This window comes from Heterocephalus glaber, unplaced genomic scaffold (genome assembly GCF_053883595.1).
Source record: "Heterocephalus glaber isolate CG9 unplaced genomic scaffold, H.glaber_assembly_v1.0 deba00000937, whole genome shotgun sequence".
NCBI lineage: Eukaryota > Metazoa > Chordata > Mammalia > Rodentia > Bathyergidae > Heterocephalus > Heterocephalus glaber.
Window position 1 is genome coordinate 15,027,037 of NW_028258173.1, and position 27,659 is coordinate 15,054,695.

Consider the following 27,659-nt stretch of genomic DNA (forward strand, 5'->3'; position numbering starts at 1 on the left):
TTTAGGTTCCACGTTTAAGAAAATCTCTATGTAACAAAATTCACTGACCGTTAAGCTAACAAAATAAAAGACTTAAGAGATCACACACAATAAATACACACTTTACAAAATTAATTTAGAAAAGTCACCAAACAACTATAACAAACAGCATCACAAGCCCTCAACAGGGAGAATTTGGTTTCCAGAACAACAACCAGTTATCTATAGGAAACTATGAGACGCACAAAGAAAGAAGAAAGTGTACCCATTTCAGGGAGGGGGGACTCAAAAAGCATGAAAGCAACTAGATAATATTCTGGAAGAAGCCCAAATTGGACTTACTAAAGATCTCAATTAGCTATTTTAAATATGTTCAAAGAAAGCATGTCTACAAAACTAAAGGAAGGCTGAGAAAGTAGTAGCTCGGTGTTTGAGACAGCACTTGCCTAGCATGAGTAAGATTCTGGGTTAAATTCCCAGCACCACCAAAACAAAAACAAAACAAAAAGACGTTAAAGGAAACCATGAGAATGATCTCACCAAAGAGAGAATATCAATAAAGAGATAGAAAATCTAACAATGAATCAAATTATGGAGTCAGAAAAAGTACAGTGGCTGAAGTGAAAAATTCACTAGAAAGATTCAACAGCAGATTTAAGCAAGAACAAGAAAGAATAATAAGTGAACTTGAAGACGGGTCAACTGAGGTTAGCCAGTTTGAGAAACAGAAAAAAAGAATGAAGAAAATGAACAGAGTTGAGACCTGTGAGACAGTACAAGCATACTAACATTCACATAGCAGGAGGCCCAGAAATAGAAAAAAGAAATTGGCAGAAAGAATATTTCACAAAATAATGCCCAAAAGCATCTTCAATTTGATGAAAAAACAATTTATGCACATACAAACCTCAATGCACTCCAAGAAGGACAAATTTAAAGATTCACACTGAAACACATCATAAACTGTTGAAAGCTGAAGACGGAAAGAGCATCTTGAAAGCACCAAGAAACAACTCATCATGTGCAAAGAATCAGTAATAAGACAGCTGATTTCTCCCAAGAAACCAGTAAGACCAGAAGGCAATGGGATGACCTATTCAAATTGCTAAATAAACTACTGGCTGAGAATTCTGTATCTACCCTTCAAATATGTAGGTAAAACTAACACATTCTGAGACATTCTCTGAGAAACTGGGAGTTTGTTGCTAACAGACCTTCAAGAAATGCTACAGGCATTTATGAATGCCTTCAGGCTGAAATGAGAGAACATTAAACAATTAACTCAATTCCCCACAAAGAAACAAAAAACACTGGTGGGGGGGGAGAGCAGGAGCAAGGGGGTAGGGAGACAGAGATATAGGCAGAGACAGAGGCAGAAGCAGTACAGGAAAAGAAGATATAAGACAAATAGAAAAATGGCAGGAGTCTTTAAATAGCTTGAAAGTAAAAGGATGGGAAAAGTCATTCCATGCAAACACTAACCATAAAATAGCTGGAATGGCTATACCAATATTACAAAAAGTATACTTAGAAGACAAAAGTTGTTGAGATAGGATTATTATAAAAATCATAAGTCAATTCATCAAGAAGATATAACAACTATAATCATATAGGCACCTGATGACGAGCCCCCAATTTCATGAATAACTGGCAGAACTAAAAGGGACAATAAATAATTGTAGTCTTCAATATTCTATTTCCAGTAATGGACATAACATGTAGATAAGAGAACAAAAGGAAATAAAAATTCTGAACAACACTATAAACCAAATCAACCTAATGTACTTACGGACACTAAACACAACAAGAGCAAATTACATATTCTCAACATGATACAATTCTCTAGGCTAGACCACCTATAAGGCCACAAAACAAGTCTCAATAAATTTTGTTTAGGGCCTGGGATTTAGCTCAGTGGTCCCTCTGCCTGCCTCGCAAGCACAAGGACCGGAGTTCCATCCCTGGTACCAAAAAAAAAAAAATTTTGTTTGTTTTTGGTTTTTTTGAGACAGGGTCTCACTGTGTAGTCCAGGCTAGACTTGAACTCATTATGTAACCCAGAGTGCTTCGAACTGTGGCTATCCTCCTGCCTCAGCTTCCCTGAGGGCTGGGATTACAGGCATGCACTACCATATGTGCTCTCAATAAATTTTTTAAAGACTTGAATTGTACAAAATGTGTTCTCCAACCACAGTGGAATGAATGAAATTGGAAATCAATAGCTGAAGGAAAACTGGAATACTCTTTAGATATATTTGCTTTCCTCTAATTTTGCCAAACATATACCCCTAAAATGTTCTGGAAGTTGTACCCAGGGTAACTAGGCAAGAAAAGAAAAGGCATTCAGGCTGGAAAGGAAGGATAAAACTACCTGTATTTTCTACATTAAAAATATCCTAAGGTACCCCCCCAGCTAACAGAGCTAACAGACTTCAGCAAAGTTGCAGATATATAATTAATGAACAACAAATTGAATTTCTAAGCACTAGCAATCAACAATGTAAAAATGAAATTTTAAAAATTACATTTATATATAAAAATACTTAGGAATAAATTTCATTAGAAGTACAAGATTTATAATTGAAAAATTATAAAATACTATTTAAAGAATTTTTTAAAAAAATCTAAATAAAATAAACAACGATGTCCCATGTTCAAATACTAGAAAAATTAATAGTTAAGATAGCAATATTCCTCAGATTGATACAAAGACTTAAAGCGATCCTTTAAAATAAATCTCCTGGCTTTTTTTTTGAGAAACTGGCAAACTGATCTAAACCTCACATAGAAAAGCAAAGGACCCAAATAAGTAAACAATCTTGAAAAAGTAGAACAAAATTATAAAGACTCACACTTCCAATTCCAAAACTTAGTACAATGCTACAGTATAAAAGTATGGTACTTGCATAGGGGTAGACAACAGATCAATTTCATATAGAATTGAAAGCCCAGAAATAAACTAAACATCTATAGTCAACTGGTTTTTAGCAATGTTGTCAACATCATTCAATGGGAAAATAAAGTCTTTTCAACAAATAGTACTGAGAAAACTAGATGACCACATTTGAAAGAATAAATTCTGCAGGGTGTGGTGGCACACGCCTGTAATTCCAGCACTTGGGAGGCTGAGGCAGGAGGATCACTGCAAGTTCAAGGCCAGCCTGGGCTACATAGTGAGTTCAGGGACAGCCTGAACTACAAAGGGAGACCCTGCCTCAAAAATAAACCAAAAAAAAAAAAGAATAAATTTAGCCACCAACCTCACACAATATACAAAAATTATCTCAAAATGCATCAAAGAACTAAGAATACATAAAAGCTAAAACTATAAAATTTTTCAAAGTAAATATAGAAAAAATTAACTCAAAAATGGATGAAAGAATGACTGTGTAAGACGCAAAACTATAAAACTTTTAGGAAGAAATAGAGAAGCAAAATTTTTGTGATCTTGGATTAGCCAACAGTTTCCTAGACATTGCTATGGCTTGTACCTAGCTAGATGTCCCCTGGAAGCTTCATGTGGTCATACGCAGGGCTTTGTATACGTGGCTGGATCTAGAGTGTGAGATACTGGGATCAAGGATGCGATGCTGGGATTGATTCAAGATGTGATGCTAGGATTAAGGCCGTCCCACCTTGGGTGTGAGTGCTACCCACTCTAAGGGTGAATATCTTGGATAGGATACAGGGAGAGAAGTGATGGTCACTGCTTGTCACTTGTTGATTTCTGCCTTGCTGTCTTCTCCCTTCTGCCTGCTATGAACTGTTTCTCCTCTGCAATGCCCCTTTGCCACACCACCCTGCCTTGTAGCCAGCCAACTATGAAATGAAACCTCTAGGAACTGTGAGCTAAATAAACCTTTCCTCCTTTAACTTTGGGTGGTGGGTATTTTGTGTTAGCAATGAGAAAAGTAACTAAGGCAGATGTGATAGCAAAAACACATATAACCAAAGAAAACATAGTAAATTGTCCATTATCCAAGTTTAACATTTTTGTTTATCAAAGAACACTGGGGGACCAGGGATGTAGCTCAGTGGTTCCACCAGGTGCCCGGCAAGCGCAAGGACCCAAGTTGGATCCCTGGTACCAAAAAAAAAAGAACACTGGAAGAAAGATGAAAAATCCCACGAAGCGGGAAAAATAACTGCAAATCATATGTGAAATTAAGAGTCTAAGTATATGGAAAAAACTACTGCAATTCAGTAACAAAAAGACAGCCATTTATTAAAGTGGCTGAAGACATTTCTCCAAAGAAAATATATAAATGGCCAATAAGCACATGAAAAGATGCTCAACATCATTAGTAATTAAGGAAATGCAAATCAAAACTATGATGAGATACTGCTTCACATCCACTAAAATAGCTATAATCTTTGGGCTGGGGATTTAGCTCAGTGGTGCCGCTGCCTGCCTCAAAAGCGCAAGGTCCTGAGTCCGATCCCCTGGTACCAAAAAAACAAAACAAAACAAAACAAAAACCTATAATCTTTTACAGTGGCACCATGCCTGCCTGTCAAGCAAAAGGTCCTGAGTTCAATCCCCAGCACCACCAAAAAACCCACAAAACTATAATCTTTTAAAAAGTGAGTATGTGGAGAAATTAGAATCCTCATACACTGCTGGCTGATATATAAAATAATATTGCTAACTGTAGAAAACATTTTGGCAGTTCCTCAAAAGTTAAAGATAAATGTTATCATATAATCCAGGAATTCTATTCCTAAATACACAGCTAAGAGAACTGGAAATAGACTGTCACACAAAAACGTATTCATAAATGGTCACAGCAACATTATTTATAATCATCAAAAAAATGGAAACAACCCAAATGTCAACTGATAAACAGATGAAGTGTTGTATATCCATAGAATGGAATATTATTCAGCCATTTTTGAAATACTGATACAAACTACAGTGTAGATGCATGTTGAAAACCAGATACAAAATGCTATATATACCAGTGTGATTCCATTTACATGAAATGTTTCCAAGGAGACAAAGTAATTTAGAAGTTTTAAGGACTGGGAGTAAATAGATTAGGGTACAGTGCTTAATGGTTATGGGGTTTCTTTTAGGGATGATGAAATCCTCTTGAATTGGATAGCGGTGGTGGTTGTAAATATACTAAAACCCAATATATTATACACTTTAAATGGCTAAAATGGTGACTTACGCTATGTGAATTCCATGACAGACAAAAATACCACTTAACTGAAAATTATATAACTGCTCAGCTATAAAGCCATTTCATTATAATTTGAAATAATGTTGGATACATGTCGTCTTTGTAAAGTAGGCTCCAAAATTCTAGATTCTTACAATATATGCATATAGATACCACTGCATCATCATCATCATCATCATCATTATTTGGGGGGGAGGGCGGTGCTGGGGATCGAACTCAGGACCTTGCACTTGCAAGGCAGGCACGGGAACCACTGAGCTAAATCCCCGGCCCCATCATTATTCTTTTGAGGTACCAGGGACTGAATCCAGAGCCTTCACACTGAGTTACATCCCCAGCCCATTTTTATTTTGAGACAGAATCTCACTAAGTCATTAAGTTGCCCAGACTAGGCTTGAAGTTGCAATCTCTGTGCTTCAGCCTCCCAGAGGGCTGGAATTACAGGTGGGAGCCACCATGTCCAACCACTGCATCTTTATTATGCTTACAACTTATGTCAAGAACATATGATAGTAATTAAATTATTCTAATGACAGTTATTAAAATGAGCTGATCAATACTGGAAAAATTTGAACAAATTACTTCCAAAGCTCTACAGGCAAGATAATAGAGTTCCCTATGAAACTCGACCTTTAAAAAGCACCTACAGCAGATAATTTGTGAAACATGTGAGTCAATTATTTACAATGGCCTTTAGAAATGATTTAGAAATGTCAAAATAGCCGGAGATTTAGCTCAGTGGTTCCGGCGCCTGCCTCGCAAGTGCAAGTGCAAGGTCCCAAGTTCAATCCACGGTACAAAAAAAGAAAAAGAAATGCCAAAATGGAGGAAGCTACCATCAAAAAAATCTTTTCATATAATAAAATTAGAAACGTTTATACTATTTTAAGAAGATATCTGTGATTGATAATAACCACCAGTTTTAAAATTCTAATCTCTAATCTTTAATGAAAGCTTATTAGAAATAGCTAGATAAGATTTTTATAATCTACACCACATGGTACCAATTTGTAAGTTTTATAACCTGAAATTACTAAACTTTTTGTATAATTGAAGGTCCATAAAGATGCTCTTTGGACATACCTAAGTATTTTATAATAAAAAGTCATTTGCTTTAAAATGCTTAGTTAGCAGAGTCAATTTTATGTTAAAACTCCTGCAAATTCTGACAACTGGGAATTAATCTCATTGTATCTCATTACCGTGGTCTAATCAAAACACCAGGATGAGTGAGAAAGACCACTGGCCACTGGATGTAAAAGATAACATCTTTAGGAAGCTCTAATTACAAATATGTAATTAATAAATGTAAAAACCACTTCCTCAAATTAGAAAAGACAAAGCTACTTGAATATTAAAAGAGTCCTCAGATATCAAATGTTCCAAAACAGAAATAAAAGACTCTTAAAGGGCTTCATATTTCAACCACTGTGATCATTCTGAAAAATACAAAATATCACAATAAGGAGAAAATTAAAATAATTTCCAAGTAAGGATTATCGTTAAAAGACTGTTTAAGTAAGGGCTGACCCTTATTATCATCAAATCAATATATTGATATTTTTCACAATCAATAAACCAAAACGGAAAAAGGAAAATAAGAAGAAAAGCATTTACCTCTTCTAAGCTAGGGAGCGAAGAAGAAGATACTGTTCGAGATGACAGTGAATGAAATGGCTCTTGACCAATAGCATGTTGATGGTTTTGTATTTGTACAAAAGGGTTCTGCGGTGGCCTATGAGGCAATGGAGGTAGGCCATAAGGAAAGCCCGGCCCTATTAAGTGATTTTGTTGCAGGTTAGCAAAAGTCCATGCTCCATCAGGTGCCAGGTACTTCAAGGGAGGAGTGGCAAGGTGTTCAGATGGCAACGAGAAGGGTGAGCTGAATATCTGAGGTGGAAGGCGCTGTGGAAATGCTGGGTTGTTGACTACTTCAATGTCTCTGCTGCTGTCATTAAAACTAGAAAAGTGGCTACTGTGGTCTGTATTGGATGGGGGAGATGGGACTGCTGGTGGGCTTCTTGCCTGAACTTGTCTATATTGCAAAAGTCTTGACTGAGGTGGTGGCATTTCAGCTCGTTCTCGAGTTTCACTTTGATCACGGTGAGACAGTTCTCTGATTAAGTCCTGAAACCTACATGAAGACAACAAGATATGAAGAGAAAACTAAGGAAAAATTCCATTACCTTAAGAGCTGAATCAACTACCTATGCAATTTCAACAAACCAAGTCATCACAACCAGAACCAGCATTAATTACAAATGTAAGCATTACCACTCAACAGATGCTGAACTGAAGACACTAAATATACCCAATTACCTAACTGGTACTTCTTTTTCTTTGTATTGAAAACATCTGCCCTTGCCTATATATAACTGATATAATATGATAATATGATAATATTACAAAAGGTCACCGTGTTGGTGGGCCTTATCCAGAAGGAATTAGTAAACACTTTATAGCATTCACATGATGCTAGCCACAAAAACATATTTAGTGTCAAGATCAAACCCTCATAGTATCTGTACATAGTTATAAGGTAGAAGTCTATTGTACTAAAAAAAAATTAACAATAAATTTATAATTTTAAAATTTTAACCATTAATTTACTTTTGTCCTTATTCTTTGTAAGTATATATTGGAGGAAGAAGAAAAAAACACCTCCTATAGAGATGGTATGTTCCTCTTGCAGAAACCACAAAGCGAGAGACAAATTTAACTTACAACCCAGAACAGATCACTCATACCCAGATTTGTGTAAGAGATACTTCTAAATGAATTCTCTATATCTTAGAGTCCATCAAAAGAACTTTGCAGCATGTACAAAGAGAGCCAGGATTCAATTTCTTTGAGACAATATTCCAACTTGAAGCAAACAGGGCTGGTGTCAAGAAAGAAAATATAGGGGCCCGTATTTCAGAGGCTGTTTTCCATGTACTGGAATACCTTGAGAATGTCGTTTCTGCTTCATCTTCAGCACTGCTGGTGAGCTTCCAGTCTGCCCTCACTGGTGGCTGGAGTCCCATGGGCGGCTGAGGAAGATGCTGGAGATGAGGATGGTGGTGTGGGTAAGGAATACCACCCTGACTGAGATAGGCATGGTGCTCATTCCACTGCTGTAGCCGTGCTTGCTGCTGCCTTAATGTTTCCAGAGCTATGCTCCCATGTATACGCTCTGCAGAAATATTTGTGAAAAAATTATTTATACATTTGGGGTTTCAAGTTAATTTTTTCAAAGGTTTTTACAACAACATTTCCTCCACAAAGACAGAGAAATACCTATACTTTAGTTTTGGGAGGAAGTACATAGTTCCTAAATTTGCCAGAAACCAGTTATGATAATGATGAAGCTTCCCTGCTTGCATAATGATATAATGCAACATTAACTGGATGTTTAGTATTATATATCACACTCAGAACCAGATTCTGATCGTTACACTCAGTGGCTGATTTCTGGAGGCATTATTTGAAGAAATTAATCAATCCTGGCCCAAATCAATAATGGAGAACACATGTTATCTTGAGTAAATACTGCACTCAATTTTTCATAGGCAAACTTACCTAAAGCCTCTCCTATAGGTAATCCTGGGGGGTTCTCATCAATGAAGTTATTCAGATGAGAAGGAAGGAGGGGGCCGGGCTGTGCAATGGCTCTCAGAGGACTATGGCCTTCTTGCAGCATGGGAGGGGGCTGCTGCTCAGGAATCACAGTCTCTGCAGGAGGAGACTGTGGTTGATGAGAAACTGCATTATGAAAAAAAGCACTGTTGGGTCCTGCCTGATAGGCAGGAGAAAGTTGAGGAGGTGGCTGCTGGGCCTGCGGATTTAACTGACTTTGCTGCTGGACTACCTGATTTGGTTGCGGTGGCATTTGATTTGGTTGTTCAGGCAAATTATTCTGCTGTTGATTTAACAAGGTGTGCTGCTGTGGAACTGGAAATGGCGGTCGTGGTAGCTGGGGAAGGGGGTGGAAATGACGACTGGGGATTGCATACTGTGCATGGGGAGCAGGAAGAGGAAGATTTATGTGTCTTGGGTTGAGATTATCTTTGCGAGGAAATTTGGTATTGGGATAAACAACACCAGGACGTGATTCAGGACTTCTGTTCTGTGGATTTGATTCCAAATCAACCTAGAAAAAAATAAGAAGCCTTTTTTAACTGTAGAAGATCTGAATTCAGTGGTACTCTTTCCCAACCCTAGCACATCAAAAGGATATGATATATTCTTAGCAGTGCTGAATCAGTCATTAAGATGGGAATATTTTTTAAATTTGGGGGCTGGGGATTTAGCTCAGTGGTTTTGCTGCCTGACGGCAAGAGCAAGAACCTGAGTTCGATCGCTGGTACCAAAAAAAAAATTTTTTAATTAAAAAAGATGGCACAGAAAAAACAGACTATTACATGAGTCATAAGAAAAGACACTGCCATTTTATTAGCATATCTACTTTAATTCCTTCAAGAATATTGTCTTTAATGTCACTTTTTACCTGATAATCATGTATTTCTGACATAAATCAACAAAATGTGTTCCTTGCTTTTTATTGTTTTATACCTAATCTATTTTCTCAAACATATCAATATTAATAAAAAGTTAATTCCAATTTACACAACTTTGAAATGAAAATATAGGTACTGTATCATCTTTGTATAACCAGCTTCATTTCCAATTTTTGCCCTTATTCATTATTGACATTCTTTAACATTTGTTGCGGAACTATCAAGTTACATTGTGCCTGGTGTTGGTGATTTAAAAGCAACAACAAGACTGAGACTATACTCTTTTCAAGAGCTTTCAGCAGGGGTCTGTAAACCATGGCCCCCAACCATACTATTTCCATTCCACTAGATTTTTTTTTTGGTACTGGAGATCAAACTTGGGACCTTGCGCTTGCGAGGCAGGCGGCGCAACCACTGAGCTAAATCCCCGCCCCTCCACTAGATTTTTTTTTTTTTTCTCCACTAGATTTTTGTAAGTAAAATTTTAGATAATATAGCCACTCATTTATTAAATATTATCTATAGCTGCTCTTGCATTACAATGACAGAGTTGAGCAGTTGCAACACAGACTATATGGCCCATGAAACCTAAGATTTATTGTCTGGCCTTTTACAGAAAAAGCTTGTTAACCCCTGGTTTAGAGTCTAGTACAGGATATCAACATGTAAATGTATAACTACAGATACTGTAAGAGGATGTGATATGAGATCCTAGGGCCTGAAGAAATTAAGGAAGGCTTCACAAAGGTGACAGCATTTGAGATGAATCTTACAAAGAGAGCTGTAATATTCTAGAAAGGAAAGACATTTTAGCTGAATGTAACAGTTTACACTGAGGTTAAGAGAGCAGAAAAAGCATTGTGAATTTGGGAAGCATGAAAAGTTTTGTGTGTAAAAAGCTGAAACTTCGCCTGTTTATATGTTAGTTTCCCTTTGTTGGCAAGAAAAAAAGTCCAATTGCATAAGATCCTAAATTATTCAATACTGAGTATAAACACTGATTTTAATCCCATTAAACTGTGGTAAGCTACCAAAGCTTTTAAAAGCAAACAGTGGTGCTGTCCTTCTGAAATGTAAGTTTGATAAGTGGTGATAAGGTGACAAACAAATTATAAGGTGGGAAGAGGAAATTTTTCTTTTCCAGCTCTGATGATGAAGCTGCTGCAACAAACAGTGGAAACCAATCATTTCCTGAGTGCATTTGCACCTCGTATCACCTAGCTCAAATGGACACCATTATATTTGGCCCTTTGAGTCCTTAAGATTACTGGAGATATATCCAATTACCTACAAAAAGTGAGAAGGATGACAGTCTGTCCCAGTCTTTCCAACCGGTTGCCACATCTGCTCTTCAACTGTCTTAGAACCTGATTAATGTTCTTTATAAGCAAACATTTTCCCCTATGAATCTTCCTTTGATCAATGACCAAGTCAACAGTAGTCTGGAATATCCCTCTGTCCAGAAGACACTGGTGCTATGCATGATTTGATCACATCAGGAAGACTGTGTGTAGATGTCAAGGTTATTTGTGGATAGGCTGCAGTTTCAATTGCCTCTATCACTTCTGACTCTGACATAGACAGGAAGCTAGGTCTGTGTCACAGAAATTTAACTCTCGATTAAGCTAGTCTACAATCCTACCATGGGCTAGCTTAATAAAACTACAAAGTCTGAAGGAAACTGTGTCATGTACCCAGTATTCGATTTCCTCTTATCACTCTCTTCTGAATACTGACGCAGAGTCAAAGAGAATGAGGAATTCTTTTATTTAGTCTTCCTGTACCCCAAGACAAAGCATCAGGAAGGAAAGAAAATGAAACATGTCTATAAGGTGGTCTAGTCTTCTAACAGAGAAGATCCATATAACAAATTTAAAAAGAAGGACGCAAGAGATATTTAGCTCTCTTGGCTTTAGCTGCTCTAATAACACCGATTCCTGTGATGGGTTTGTCGCAAGCTGCCTCTGACTACATCTACTACTGGTGTACAACCCTAACAAGTCATTCGTTCTCTCTGTACCCTCCCAACCATGTACCATGGTGATTTTCACTGCACCTCCCCTCTTACTAGCCAGAAAAGGTTCCCCTGCTGCCTCATTCATCCTGTGGCTTCTCCTACAATATGAAATCCCTCAATCTACTTCTACCTGTCAGTCAGAGATGCTTATGGACATAAGTGAACACAGAAAACAGTTGCTCGAAGCTAGGCTGAGGTTGAAGATGCAGATTTGGAAGTCGTTATTAGGGAGCAGGCACTTAAAATCACAGATTTGGCTATATTATAATAAGCAATCATAGACTGTAAAGAAAACTGGGGCAATGACACAACCCTGGAAAACCTTAAACTGGACTAGGGACATACAATGAGGGTGAACAGGAAGTGATATGAGGGACAGGTAGTCAAGGTAGAGAAAGTTGTGAGAAGTAAAAATGTTGTATCAAAGAAACAAAAACAAGTAAGATGGTCAAAGACAGCTTTGGAAAATACTACTAAAAAAAGTGCCAAATACAAAAAGAAGTTCTAAATACCAAAAACTAAAATGAAAAAGACCCAAGTAAGACTACTGTTAAAGTGTGTTTGTAAGATGTGGTCACTTGGAGCTCACCAGTCTCTGTGAAATATTGAGGCCTATTACCAGCCTGTATGGGTTAAAGAGGAAGTAAGAGATGAATTACAGAGATCTTCCAAGTGTTTTTTTTGGGTTTTTGGTGGTATTGGGGATTGAACTCCGGACCTTGTCCTTGTGAGGCGGCAGAACCACTGAGCTAAATCCCTGGCCCAGTCAAAGTGTCTTTTTAAAAATTCTGTCAATCAATATATTTTGTGAGGAACTGGAAGAGAGACTAGTTTTAACAGGAACTTCTCCTCCAGGACTGGTGATAAGGAAGTAAAGATATAGAAAAGGCAAGATATTTACAATGTAAACAAACAGCAAAATCCTGATGGTGATAAGCCTAAGGCAAAGTCACCTGATCATGAGGAGAACAGGAAATAGAAGGTCATCAGATTTGAGAAGAGCCACTTAGAACACTGGGCAAAGGAACTAAGTACATGCAAAAGAAAATGGGCAAGCTCCATGGTTTCATGGAGATTGGAAAAAGTGAATTTCCAGTGGCACTGCTCAACTAGTAGTGTGATTTTTTGTAACTGATTCACAAGAACAAAAGCAGGAAAATAAATAAATAAATAAAATTTAAAAAAATAAATTAAAAAATTTAAAAAGGAACAAAAGCAGGGAAAGTAGATGAACAGAAAGACAAAGAGTTAAATATTTATGCAGTGGGTGCAAGGAGAGAACAAAGTGAGGAACTGGAGGAAGTTAAGTCTTTTCCCTTTGCTGTGACAACACTTCCCATTCTGAGATCATTTTCACTCACATTTGTAGTTCAGTCTTCATTTACTACTTTATCATGGAAAGTCTCTAAATTTCAGTCTTATCACTGAATAACATTACTCGAGAAAAATATTCAGGTCAAGGAAATATCACAGCCAAAGAAACAGTGACAGAAGAAAGTACAACAACCCCCAAATCCCTGTGAAACAATAACTATAAAAGATATGCATAAAAAAGGAGATAATTTTCTTTAAAACATCAAGATTCCAAGATGCCAAATCAGACTAAATCCATTTGAACAAGACTCTCACTAAATGTAAATAGCATACCTGTTTTGGTTCTGTAGGCTTTTTCTCCGGTGTTCGAATTTTATTAATTTCAGGTCCAGGGTTATTTGTATCACTTTTACCTAAGAAAACATGTTAAAATTTTTATAAATCCTTTCTAGTGAATGTGACATTTCAGGTAACTATCCAATATTAGACAGAGAAGCAGAATATTTTAAACATTTTACACTCATTATTACTGATATTTATATTATGCCTTGGGTTTTGCTTTTCAATTTTCAGAGTTGCAGTTTCTCTAGAAGAAAGAAAATTTATAAAGGAAGTAAACCTCACTGACAAAGCAAAGGAATAACCTGGGCCAGGGATTTAGCTCAGTGGCACTGCACCTGCCTCGCAAGCGCAAGGTCCTGAGTTCAATCCCCCGTACCAAAAAAAAAAAAAAGGAGGAATAACCTTAAAAGACCAAACAACCCCCCTAAAAACTGCCCAATCTCCAAGAATTTATAGCCTCATTTTTATTTTATTTTATTTTATTTTATTTTATTTTTGGTACTGGAGATTGAACTCGGGTCCTTGTACTTGCGCAGCAGGCGGTGAAACCACTGAGCTAAACCCCCGGCCCTATAGCCTCATTTTTAAAAACTACACGTATCAAAAAACTTGGAATTCTTACTTATTCATAAAGACATGGTTTGTTCACTTACAAATGCAATTAAGCAAAAATCCAATCAATGCCTCAATCTACTTTTAGTAAAGGAATCTAAACTGAATGTAATGCTTTGGATTTTAAATGCACCTCAAAGGGCCCTATATCAAATCAACAGGCTGGTTCCTGGACCATGACACCATTGGGAGGTTGAGAAACTTTCCGAAGATGGGAACTTGGGAAGTTAGGTCACTGGGGGTAAGCCCGTGAAGGGGATACTGGGACCCTGGCTCCTTCCTCTCTTTTGTATTGCTCCCCAGCCTTCAGGTGAACAGACCTCCTTTGTCAAATGCTTAGGCCAGAATGTGTTACTGTACCACTACAACTGGTCCATGCCAAGGAAGCATGGACTGAAACCTCTGAAACAATGAGCCAAAATAAATCTTTTCTCCTTATGTTATTTAACTCAGGTATTTTGTCACAGTGAAGGAAAGCTAATAAACCGAATAAAGATATTCTGAAAGAAATTATGTTAATACTGTTTAAAAGTACTAGCAAACTAAATATAAGTAGGTTATTAATAAAGGTAGTAAAAATTTTTTTTTTTTTGGTACCGGGGATCAAACTCGGGTCCTTGTGCCTGCACAGCAGGCGGCAAAACCACTGAGCTAAATCCCTGGCCTAAAGGTAGTAAAATTAAGTATTAAAAGGGCAAAATTATGGTATAGCTTGGTGGCAGAGCACTTGCCTGGCATATGCAAGGTCCTGGGTTCTATCCCCAGCACCATGAAACAAAAACAAACAAAAAAGCACAATTACAATAGACTTGAAAATTTCATACATGTGAAAAACTTTTAATCTACAAGAATTAACGGTTTAATGTTTTTAAATTCCTTGAAACAATCCTTTTTGGTTTTTGTGCAAAAACATTCTTTCAGTAATGCCACCAGAACTGCAAAATGAATTATTATGCTAGAACAGCTTTACCACTAAACTTCAAGAAATGGGAGCTACAATGTCAGATGAAAAAACACTGGGTAGAATCAGCAGATTAGACACTACAAAAGAAAAACTTGGGAAAAAAAGTTGAAGAAAAAAATGAAAAACATATCCATGAACTTTGAGAATGATTAAGCATACTAATATATGGTTAATTGGAATCTCCAAAGAAGAGGAGAAAGAGTCACACACACACACACAATGTATCTCAAGACACAAAGGCTGAAAATTTCTAAATTTCATGAAAGGTAAAAAAACAAAAGATCCAAAAAGTTCAACAAACCCCAAGCACAAGAAACATGAAGAAAACTCCACAAAGGCATATCATAAGCTAAAACTAGTATTAAAAAAATATTTAAAGCAGCAAGAGAAACAAAGAAAAAAACAACATAAAGAAAACATAAAAACAAAGATCAGAACAACCTCAGATTTCTCACTGAAAATAAGGCAAGAGAGAAAACAGGAGGATATTGTTAAAATACTGCATAATACTGCCACCCAAGAACTCCATACTGGGAAAAACTCTAAAAAGTAAGAATGAAATAAGGCTATTTTCAGATAAATAAATGCTGAAAAAAGTTCATCATCAGCAGACTTGAAATATAAAGCATATACCAGTACAAAAAAGGAAGAGGAGGAGGAGGAGGAGGAAATCATCATCATCATCTCCCTTCAGGTACAATGAAAACGTTCTCAGATGGAGACATATATACACAGCAAAAACGATTCAAATGATAACTACATGGATAAATATGTAAGGTTATTTTTTCTTATTTTGAAAAATTTTAAAGAGAGAGTTGACTGTTTAACACTTAAAAATATGTAAAAGGATAATAGTAGCATAAAAGCCAAGAGAAAAAAATGAAATGTTGTAAGGTTCTTTTTCTGTGCATGAAGTAGTAAAATACAAATTGGGAAGCAGACTGTAAGATACATACTATAAATCCTAAAGCAATGACTGAAATACTACTAACAACATTATAACTCATAAGCCAACAAAGGAGATAAAATGGAATCTAAAAAGTATTAATCCAAAAGAGAGCAAAATAAGAAGAGAAAGGGAACAAAATCTTGGCAAATTAAAAAGAACCAAAGGGCTGGGGATTTAGCTCAGTGGTTTCGCCACCTGCTGTGCAAGAACAAGAACTCAAGTTCAATCTCCGGTGCCAAAAAAAAAAACAAAAAGAAGCACCAAGATGATAGAATTAAACCTAACTATATCAACAATCACATTAAATGTAAATGGCATAATAACAGATTGTCACACTGAATTTTTAAAGAATCAAGAGCCAATGCTATCTAACAGAAACATACTTTTCTTCCTGGGATTCAACCTAGGGCCTGTGCATGCTAAGCACATGCCTTACCACTGAGGTACATACCTGCCCCTAAAAAATATTAAATCTAAAGGCACAAATAGATTGGAAGCAAAAGGTCAAAAAAGATATTCCATGCTACCACTAGTCCAAAAAAGGCTGAAGTTGACTACACTAATTTAAGCAAAGTAGATCTCAGACCAAAGAATATTACCAGGGACAAAGAAGGTCATTCCATAATGATATCTCTCTCTCTCTCTCTCTCTCCTATTCATAGCCTAGAAAATTCAATATTATTAAGATACCTATTCTCTCAAACATCGACATAAAGGCTTACATAATCCCAATAAAGAGCTAAGATGGCTTTTTTTAAAATGGAAACTGACAAGCTGATTCTAAAATGTACATGAAATTTGAAAAATATCTGGAATAGACAATTTAAAAAAAAATAATATTGAAGGACTTATACTACCTGTTTTCCTGACTTTTATAAACCCATAGTAATCAAGACAGAATATTTGGTATGAACATTAAAACATATGCACCAATAGAAGAAAACAGAGTGCAAGTATATAGTTAGTTGATTTTCAACAAAAGCATTAAGGCAGTTCAATAAGGGAAGGACAGATTTCAATAAATCATGTTGGAACAAATGACCATACACACGCAAAACTAAAACAACAACAACAAATCAATTCTTGCCAGGGATTTAGCTCAGTGGTTTCGCTGCCTGCTGTGCAAGCACAAGGACCCGAGTTCGATCCCCAGTACCCCCCCGCCAAAAGTCAATTCTTAGGCCATATACAAAATTTAATTCAAAATGGACCTAACGTAAAAGCTAAAACTATTAAGACTTCTTGGCGAAAATAAAAGAATTCATTTGTGACCCTGGGTTAGACAAAAAATCTTTAGTCACAACATCAAAACATAATTCATAGAAGAATAAATGGATAAACTAGATTTCATTAAAAAATAAAAGAAAAAGTTCTGTTCTTTGAAAGATACTAACATACCTGGAAATAAGCACAATGAAAAGATAAGTCAATATCATTAGTCACTAAGGATATGCAAATGAACACTACTATAACATGCTATCAGATACTCACTAGAAGGATAAAGTTAAAAAGAATATCAAATGCTGGTGAGAATGTGGGACAGTGGGAAATCTCATACATTACTAGTAGAAATGAAAAACAATTCAGCACTTTGGAAAATAGTACCACAGTTTTTTAATAAAGTTAAATATGTATTTACAATATGTCTAGCAATCTTGTAGGTATTTACTAAAGAAAAATGAAAATGTATGTTTATGGCAGCTTTATTCATAAATGTCAAAAATTAAATAGGGCACTTGCCTACTACACAAGAAGCCCTGGGTAGGCAAGTAAAACTAAAGAAAAAATTGAAATAAAACTGAACACATTGTGGTGCATCCTCATAATGGAATACTTATCAGCAGTAAAAAGGAACAAACAATTGATAAATACAACCTGATAGAATATCAAAAGTATTAAATAAACAAGGCCAGATTTTAAAAACTATATACTATATGATTACATTTACCTGACATATTAAAGGAAAGACAAAAGTCAACATTAGTGGTTACTTAGGAATAGGTTAGAGGTTGGGACTGTCTACAAAGGGACACAAGGACACTTCTGGAGTTGATGCAAGTATCCCATATTTTGATTTTGGCAGTAGTTAACAAATCTATTTTTTTGTTGTTGTTTTGTTTTGTTTTGTTTTTGAGTTTGGATGCATTTCAAATTCTTTTTTAAAATTTTACTGGTACATTTAGGATATACATAATGGTAATATTCATCATGGGGAATTTGTACCTGTACATGATACATCTTTTTTTTTTTTTTTGGTACCAGAGATTGAACTCGGGACCTCACGCTTGTGAGGCAGGCGCTGGAACCACTGAGCTAAATCCCCGGCCATGTACATGATATATCTTGCTGCTTCTTTTTTTTCCCATTCTCGTCCCTTCAACCCCTTTCCGCTCTTTATTTACAAAAGTCATTTCTATTTTTTCCTTTGTTAAAACTCATCAAACTGTACATTTTAAAAAGGTAAATTTTACTGCAATAAGTTATTTCATAAACTTAAAAAAAGCTTTAAAAAGCAATTGGTAATTTTTCTTATTTGTAATTCTAACAGATTTGCATAAGAAGTAACTACTTTATATCAACTATCCCACAAGAACACTAATGCTCAGAATATCACAAGAATATTGTGGGTTATCAAAAGTGTTTAACAGGAGAGGATGTTCTATTTCATCTTTAAATGACTACTACTTAAAAGTCTCTAAATATTAAAATTTAATATATCTTAGGAAATTTGTGAAATCAATTAAGTGGGAAGACTTAATCTAAAGAACCCTCTAAAATAACATGCAAAGCTTTTACCTGCATACTTATTTGTGTCACCTGGAGAGAGTAACCTTAGTTTTTTATATCAGGTTCAACAGGTCTAGAATCCACATTTAACAATCATACTGCAGACAGAACTCTGCATGTCACCAATTTGGGAATAGAAGTAAAGTATAGCAACCTACCATTTCGATTTTGCTCATGTTGATCCTTCTCAGGATGCTGATTCTGTGGCTGCCCTATGCTGACAGGTGGGTGATGTCCAAGCCCATAAGGTATAGGAGACCCCCGTCCATGTGTCTGTAAGAGGTTCATATTGTAGGCCATTGCTGCCTGATGTGTAATAATTCGAGGATCAACTGCAAACCTACCCTGGTATCCTGTCCATGGTACCTAGGTTATTATAAGAAATAAAATGACTGTGTTAACTATATTTTAAAATGCAAACTGTTACAGTGCTGTTAATTAGAAAAAAGCAAACACACACAGATGATTAATTTTATCAAAATGAGTAACTACATGATTGATATTACTTAGTAGTAACCATTGGTAGAATCATCGTAATGTCTTAAACTGGCCAAAAGTGGCTCCCTGAATCATTAGCATGTACGGGAAAATGGTTCATTTTTCAGATTAGGTAGAAATTGAGGACTTAAAGTTGATAATTATTCCTTAAGGTAATATGTCATGTTGTATTTTTGAATCACTTCCTCACAAAAAGAATGTATATAAGTCACACATTACCATGAAAGTTATCTATTTAGGTCATAACTCCATAGTTAGGTAGTTTAATAGACTGAATAAGAGAACAGGGTAAAATTAAGAAAGAATTTAGTCTAAGAAGTCTTAGTTAAAAAAATGTATGTTCCAACTTTATAAGAATAACCAAATTGGGCCAGGTAAATCCCCTCAAGCGCAAGGTCCTGAGTTCGATCTCTAACACCAAAAAAAAAAGAAAAAGAATAACCAAATCATTTAATGATCAATTATTGTAGGTAAAATTCAAACAGGTCATTACTTTTGATAACTCTAATTTAAAATATAGAAATAGAAAACTTGCTCCAGTGTGTCTAGATATATAATCTCTGCATATTAACATAAAAGGCATAAACGCAATGACATCTATAAACAACCACCCCTATTATTTTAGTATAAGCGTCTGATGCAGACTCTTAGAAATTTTATATAACAAAAGTCTTTTTGAACTAGTAAAGTGAAACTCAAATCCTAAGAGACTTACTATTTAAAGCAAATGATGTATAATGTTGCCAGGCTGTCTAGGAAGAAATAATGCAGGTAAAAGTCTAGATTCTATGGGGAGTGGGCATGAATTACATATTTTTTACTGATAATCACTTTCCTTGGCTATGATTGTGAACTATCAGGTGAACATGGCTAAAAAATATTTGCAAGTAAACATTTTTTTCCTCTTTTAGGGTATAGGCAGGGTTGCCAAAGATCTCTGACCATGATCAGCTCTGTCTGAAATTACAGTACTTTACTTAAATGAAAGAAATTATTTCCTAGGCTAAAACTCCTCCTTTTAGAAATATTCACATATCTGAAAATTGTAAAAATTTGCACAATATTTAAAAACTTTAAAGGAAATACAAATGGGTTTTATACAAGATCCAAGTCCTCTAAAAATATGGTCTGAGAAAGGATTCAGTAATGTATTTAAGTATCTTAGTAAGGTTTCATAAGGCATGAAATTTCCCAGACAAATTCAGATCCAAGAGAACTAGACTAATCCAAGCCTTTCTGCCTCCTCCAACCATCTCTTAGGAAAAGGTCTTGACTTATATAAAATAAAAAACAAAAGGCAAAATAAAAACATCACTTTACAAAACAAGAAACCAATTTACTAGCTGTTAATTTTTTAACCCAATTTTTCTCAGAAAACAAACATTTTAAAAGAATACTAAGACTTCTAAATCAAGCGTCCAATTTACAGATTTCTTCATAGTCACCAATAATCAAGAAGCAAATTGCAAGCAACAACATACATTTCTTTGGTCATTTCAAAATTTAACTTTTAAAGATAATATTTACTTTAAAAGAAGCTTATGGACATTGAAAAGTTGAAGAAAAAAAAGGAGACTGGGGGTTGGGAGTGTAGCTCAGTGATAGAGCACTTGCCTAGCAAGCATGGCCCTTCTGCCTCTGCAAAAGGTTTGTAGCCGACCATCAGGGATTGTGACTAATTTAGTGAAGCCTACTTACTTCACAGAAAGTATTTCAATAGGAAGTATTTCAAACATCCACTTACAGGTAAAGGCACCGACATAACTACATTCCCTCCATAGACAGCAGGTACATAGAGAATACTTGTCCCAGTGTGAGGATCAATTCTCTGAACAGGGCTTGGAGATTTTCCCAAATTTGGGTGAGGTCCAAGAGGGGGTGGAGGAGTATATGCTCTAATAGGATTGCCAATAAGTACAGAAGGATTGGGCTGAACTGAAAAACAGACAGAAAAAGAACACACTCAATCACTGTTCAATTCACCTACACAAAAATATATCCAACAACAAAATATATTTTTTGGGTTTGTCACATAATAGAGTAAAAGAATTATCAATGTGGAAGAATAAAGCATATTTAAAAAGTAACCACTTTATAATGTCCTCAAAATTAACTTGAGCTGACTTAGAAAGTACTCCTTTTATAAACTAGTATAATTATAGCTTCTGAGGGGCCAGAGATATGATCATAAAGAGGGAAAACCATGTGTGCACATAGGCTTTCAGTAAATAGTTCCCTCAGACCAAGGAAACATGATTCTTCAGAATAAAGTTTTGACTTGCAGTTGTAACACAGCCACATATAAAATGAATGTTAAGCAATTATTACTTTAAAAGCATAATTCTGTAACATTTAAAATCATTTAAATAAACTTGACCTTGAAATCAGTATGACCCTACATTTGTAGGACAGAAATATTTTCTTAATATTTATGTTGCATAAAAGGCTTAAATGTTTTTCCTCGGAACTTCTGCACTTACCATATGCTGGTACCTACAAACTGTCCCCTTTTCAGGAATAACCTATCAACTTACTGACATTTTAAAAGAATAATTAACTGAGGTTCCATAAACTGTGTTTATGTGTGCACATAAGAGAAAGGAGAGACAGAGAGAAAGAGGCTGAGAGAGACAGACATCTATTTCTCATTGTGAAATTTGGGGTAAATCTCTTTATCATAAAGGTAAGTTTTCATAAGGCTTATTTTTCCACTTACCAATTCCATCATTCTGGAAGTGATCATTTGGGGTATGATGGAGGCTTTTCCCCTTTAAAGAAAAAAACCAAAAGCATAATAATTTAAATATGTTTAACAGAAAACAAAAACTCTTTTCTTAACTGTATGTCAATTAAATACCAACTAAGATTTAAAAACCTTGAGTAGATAATCCATGACTTTTGGGCATCTTTGAGCCAGCTTTCTTTTTAAAGCTGAGAACATGGCCATCTCAAATAATGTTGCTGGGCCTCCAGAATTCCTGTTTTAAATTAAGGGTATCTCAAATTCCTTTTTTAATAAATTGTTTTGTTTTTTGTTTTCCGGTACTGGGGATCAAACACAAGACCTTGTGCTTGTGAGGCAGTCGCAGCACCACTGAGCTAAATCCCTGGCCCCATTAATGAATTGTTTTAATAAAAAGAAATAAGAAATCAACACACTTGAAATTTAAATTCTATTCCTTTGAGCTTCTCTATAAGTTTCCTAAGAATTAAATGACAAAACATAAAAGTTGTTATTCAAGGGAAAAATTTCAGTCTCCTATTCTTGAAGATGAGAACCTTTAAAACAGCAATAGGAATTATAAACATGGTTTGAGATTAATAATATTTTGAGTGTGATTCATAGTATTTTAGCCCAGGTGTGGTGGTGCATGCCTGTAATCCCAGTACTCAGGAGACTAAGGCAGGAGGATCATCCTGAGTTTGAGGGCAGCCTGGGGTACATAGTGAGTTCAAGGCCAGCCTGAAATACACAGCAAGTCTCTGTTTCAAAAAAAACAACAAAAAAAAGTATCTTAAAGTATAAGATTTTCTAAAGGAACAAGAAATAGGCACTGTCATAAATTACTTGAGAGAGGGCTGGGGATTTAGCTCAGTGGTTATGTTGACTGCCTTGCAAGCGCAAGGTCCCGAGTTGGATCCCCGGTACCCAAAAATAATAATAATAATAAATAAATAAATTACTCGAGAGAGAATCTAGCTAATTACTAGACAGCAATTTGGCATATATATCAGAAGTATTAATAATGTACATTACTTTAATCCTGTAATTATATTTCCAGGAATTTTTTTTTTTGGTACCAGGGATTGAACTCAGGTCCTTGCGATTGATTGCACAGCAGGCGGAGAAACCACTGAGCTAAATCCCAGGGCCCATTTCCAGGAATTTATCCAAATGAAATAATCATTGATTTGGGCACTGATGTTCTTCAAGCCATCATTTATATGTGTGATAAATGTTAACAATCTAAATGTCCATCAATGGAGGGCTTATTAAATAAGTAATGGCAGATTCATATAATGATATATTAGTTTACCATTAAAAATGATATTTGAGTGGAAATAATTTTTGGCAATGTCTCTGAAATTATGCATTAAGACAAAAAAACTAACTTGCTATTCCCACTGGCTAAATGCAACTAACACACATCAAGTCAACTGTGGCAAAGTGACACATTATGCAACTTGCCTCTAGGTATAAACAAAGTTTGTTTGTATTGAACATCTGAAAACTAAAGAGGGGATAATGTCTATAGGAGGAAGAAAATTCATTCTTGACCAAAGCAAAAATACAGTGATGCTCCATTTATCAACTTATCTGTCAGGGATATTAAATATTCAGATCAGCAATAAACATGGGAGGTTGTATGGTCAGCTGGTTAGTCATGGATGGGATATCTAGACCTAACTCTTAAAATGTGCGAAAAAAGGGCCAACAGATAATCATAGCTGATCCATTAATCAGAAGAAAAAGAATGTTTACAGTGACTGACACCAACTATAAAAAATGAAACTTCTGAGGAATATAGAAGTGATAAGGAGAAAAGTGAAAAGGAGCAAATGACAAACACTGAGAAGGCAGAGGTAGAGGTAAGATCAGAACCATAAGCAATTAGAAGTGACAACAAGAGCAATCAGTATCACATACACTGACAGATGAAAGGGAAGCCAGGGACACCACAGATAAGATAGTTCCAGGAGGGTAATAAACCACTTAGATTTCTTAGCCATCAAACCTATCACTGTAGCTTGCTAATGACCTATCAGCCAGGGACAACTGCAAAGAGAAAGAGCAGCAACTTAAGTCACATGTGGTAGGCAGAATGGTGCCTCCAAAGATCTCCACACTCTCATCCCTGGGTTCTGTGGATATGTTATACTACATGGCAAAAGGAATTCTGCAGATCTAGTTGAAGCTGTGATCTCATATTATTCTAGATTATCCTAGATTATCTGGGTGGACTCAACCTAGTCACCTGTGCCTTAAATGCAGGGAATTTTCACTGGCTGGAGTCAGAGATGCAGCAGAGGAGGAGGTAAGGAGATGTGATAGAGAGGAGTTAGAGAGATACTGAACAAAGGGATTCAATGCACACTGCTAGCTCTGAGATGTTGGAGACAACTCTGAGAACTGGTGAGAGGCTTCTACAAGCTAAGTATCACATCCAGAAGCAGGGACATTAGTCCTACAATCACAAGGAACTGAATTCTGGCATCAACCAACAACTTGAAAGCAGATTCTTTCCAGAGCCTCTAGGTAAGAGACAAGTCAGTCAGCACTTTGATCAATCTTGCGGGAGCTGCAGGAAAGAAACCAAGCAAGAGAAACCTGACATCTGACTTACAGAACCTTGAGATAAATTTGTGTTGTTTTAAGTTGCTATGTTTGTGATAATTTGTTATAGCACCACTAATACAGTTAACCATAGTCTAGGGCAGTGGTGGTGAACCCATGGCACACATGCTGCAGCAGGCTGTTTGTACCACTGAAAGCTTTAAAGTCTGGTGTAGGAGCAATGCCGAACATTTTAAAGCTTTCACTGATACAAACAGCCTGCTGCAGCATGCTTGCCATAAGTTTGCCACCACTACCCTAGACTATGAAGGCGGAGGCACGTTAGACAATATACACCAGCATTCTGGGCACTGTATAGTATACTAAATGTAAAGACAAATTGAGGTCTATCCCATAAAAAGGCAGTGGCATGTCTACAAGCACAATTCAGCACTACATAGTTCAATACATTACACAATTATCTAGCATATTTTGACTCAGTGGTAACTGTAGGAAAGAAATTTACTTGGTCTACACGGAATACAATGTTTGGTAGCTTATAAATAAAATAAGAATACAGCAGTAAGCCAGAGTTAGCTACTATGCCCAAAAGTCATTCCAGGGCCAAGGATTTAGTTCAGTGGGACTGCGCCTTACAAGCACAAGGTTCTGGGTTCAATCCCCAGTACCAAAAAAAAAGTCATTCCATAATAATTATTTCAAGCTAATTTCATTCTGATAATAAATCTCAGAAAGTATTCTTACCTTTGGTAGAATGCTAATACCACCATGTTTAGAAGCAAATATAGCTCAAATCTTCTACTGTTTATAAACAAATGTAATTATATTACCTACTCTTTTTTTTTTTAGTTACTGGAGATTGAACCCAGGACCTTCATCGTGTGTTACATTCCTGACCCTTTTTATTTTATTTTTATTTACTTTGAATTTGAATCTAAGTTGCTAAGTTGTCCAGGATGGGCTCAAACTCCCTATCCTCCTGCTTCAGCCTCTCGGAGCTCTGTGATTATGGGATGCATTACCACACTTGACTGTTATCTACCATTTATTCACTTAAATATTTACTTCTTCAGCACTTGTTCTTTTCCATTTATTCATTCATCAAATGTTTTCTGAGGGCCCACCATATGTTCAAGTTGGCTGGTCACCAACACTCAGATAAACAAGATTGACATTTTCTTATGACTAGACAGTAAGTCATAACATTAGCAGCTAGATATAAAAAACAATTAAACCTTATAAAATGATGATACAGTCTTTAAAGGATCTGGATCTGTTTCTGAATATTATCTATCTCCTGAAGTGTTTACAATGTGTGCAAATGAAACTGGTTCGTTTTAGTAAGGCTTCTGAAAACTATTCCCAGCAAGTGCCCTAGAAGGAAGCCAGACAAGGACAGGTAGAATGTGAATTCTTCAGGCTCCTATGAAACACATCCTTTGCTGTAATTGATGCTTGCAGAAGGTAAAGCAATGAAGGGCTAGCAAGGACCACCTGCTCCCCGATCCCTTAATATTTTGTACCTCAGCTAAATCTTAGAACTGAAGTCTTAGTGAAGACAATAAAGTTTTTTGACTGCTGGACAAACAGGGGTGCATCTTGTTGTCAAACTGAACCCAAAGAAAGGTAGTCTTAAGGGTATTTTAACCATTATACAATCTTTTGATGATTTTATTTACATTAAATCTTATTGGAATTTTAAATTCTATTCTAACATTAAAGATACTAATTTTAATATTTCTTATAGGCAGAAGTGTTAAAATTAAGGAAATTTGAAAAAAATGAAATGGGTCAGTATCACATTTGCAGAAACATCAACCTTTTCTACTCATGAAATAAATCCTCTTTCATCAAGACTCTAGCACATGAAATAAAATAACTGGGATCTGTTTCAAAATTATCCGGTGTGTATATTTGGTGGAGATGGGATGGGAGAAGCAGGACATACATGAAAAAAAGATTAAGTTGACAATGTGTAATAGAGGATTGATTCATTACACTATTCTCTCTACTTTAAAAATTTTTCACAATATAAGGTTAAATTTTAAGACTCCAGAATAAATAATAAATCCAAACCTCAGAAAAACAATTTTATAGAAGTAAAATTCTGGAGGGAGGAGGGAGATATGGTCATAAAGATAACCTATGGCTCCCTATACCTTATTTATGCAAAATTATTATTTATGTAACATATATAAATAATTTTAAACAACCAGGTATATAAATAGTGGTGAACTGATGCTATAGGAAATAACAGAGAACATCTATGGTAAAGATAATTTTTTTTTTAAGTTTAGGATAAATTTGGGGAGAGGGTTTGCTTCCACCTTTATACAACTTTCACTGTGAAAGAAAGGAGCCATACTACATTCTACTGGGCATGCTATAACCTTTCTTCACTTATCAGGTACTTACTGAGTACCCACTATGTGCAGTGAGTGGGGCTAGGCACTAGGAGTCATCAAAAGCATACAGGATAAGATCTTTTGTCTTCAGAAGTTTATGATTTGAGAGAACCAAGTCAACTTAATATGTATTCTTCACTGTTAAAACAAGATAAAACTGCAGTCTTCCTTAACGTCAATACACACTTGGCACAATGCCTTGAATCTACCTTCATCTATAGTACATTAATTGATGCTTATACTGCTCAGTTAAGTACTTTATTGCAGTTACTCTACAGTATTGAAGAATGTGCAAAGGTGTATAATTATTTTATAACACATGATTTTATTTTAAATTTTAAAAAATCAGGTTAAAAAAAGTTTCTGCCTCGGTTCTATTCTCATAAACCCTAAGCCACTTGCTGCCCCCTGTAGACATGTCCCCTGTTCTTTCTCTCTTTCTTTTTTTTGAAACAGGGTCTCGCTTTGTAGTTTAGGCTGGCAATGAACTCACTATGTAGCCCAGGCTGGCCTTTAACTCACAGCGATCCTCCTGCCTCTGCCTCCCAAGTGCTGGGATCACAGGCGTGCACCACCACGCCCGGCTCCCGTTTTTTCATATCTCTCATCTTTTATAAAAGCTTGCTGCAGTTTGAATCTGGAATCCAAACCCCCACATGTTAAAGGCTTAGTTCCCAGCTTGACATCCCTGGGAGATGACAGACTTAGGTTACTTTTTCATTGCTGAGACAAAATACCTGACACCCAAAGTGAAAGGAGGAAAGGTTTATTTGGCCCACAGTTTGGAGAGGTTTCAGTTCATAATTGGCTG

General features: G+C 36.0%; 1 protein-coding gene across 10 annotated transcripts in view; it reads right to left on the reverse strand.

Moving 5' to 3' along the window:
• Window positions 1-27,659, reverse strand: part of Helz (helicase with zinc finger) — a 156,565-nt gene that overhangs the window by 26,249 nt on the left and 102,657 nt on the right. For all 10 annotated transcript variants that reach the window (XM_087208592.1, XM_087208594.1, XM_087208588.1 and 7 more), the window contains 7 exons: window positions 21,864-21,915; window positions 20,892-21,082; window positions 18,808-19,015; window positions 13,329-13,408; window positions 8,727-9,297; window positions 8,112-8,340; window positions 6,783-7,299 (listed from right to left, as the gene is read on the reverse strand). In XM_087208592.1, coding sequence (XP_087064718.1) covers window positions 6,783-7,299; window positions 8,112-8,340; window positions 8,727-9,297; window positions 13,329-13,408; window positions 18,808-19,015; window positions 20,892-21,082; window positions 21,864-21,915 — 1,848 coding nt within the window. The remainder of the gene's footprint in view (window positions 1-6,782; window positions 7,300-8,111; window positions 8,341-8,726; window positions 9,298-13,328; window positions 13,409-18,807; window positions 19,016-20,891; window positions 21,083-21,863; window positions 21,916-27,659) is intronic.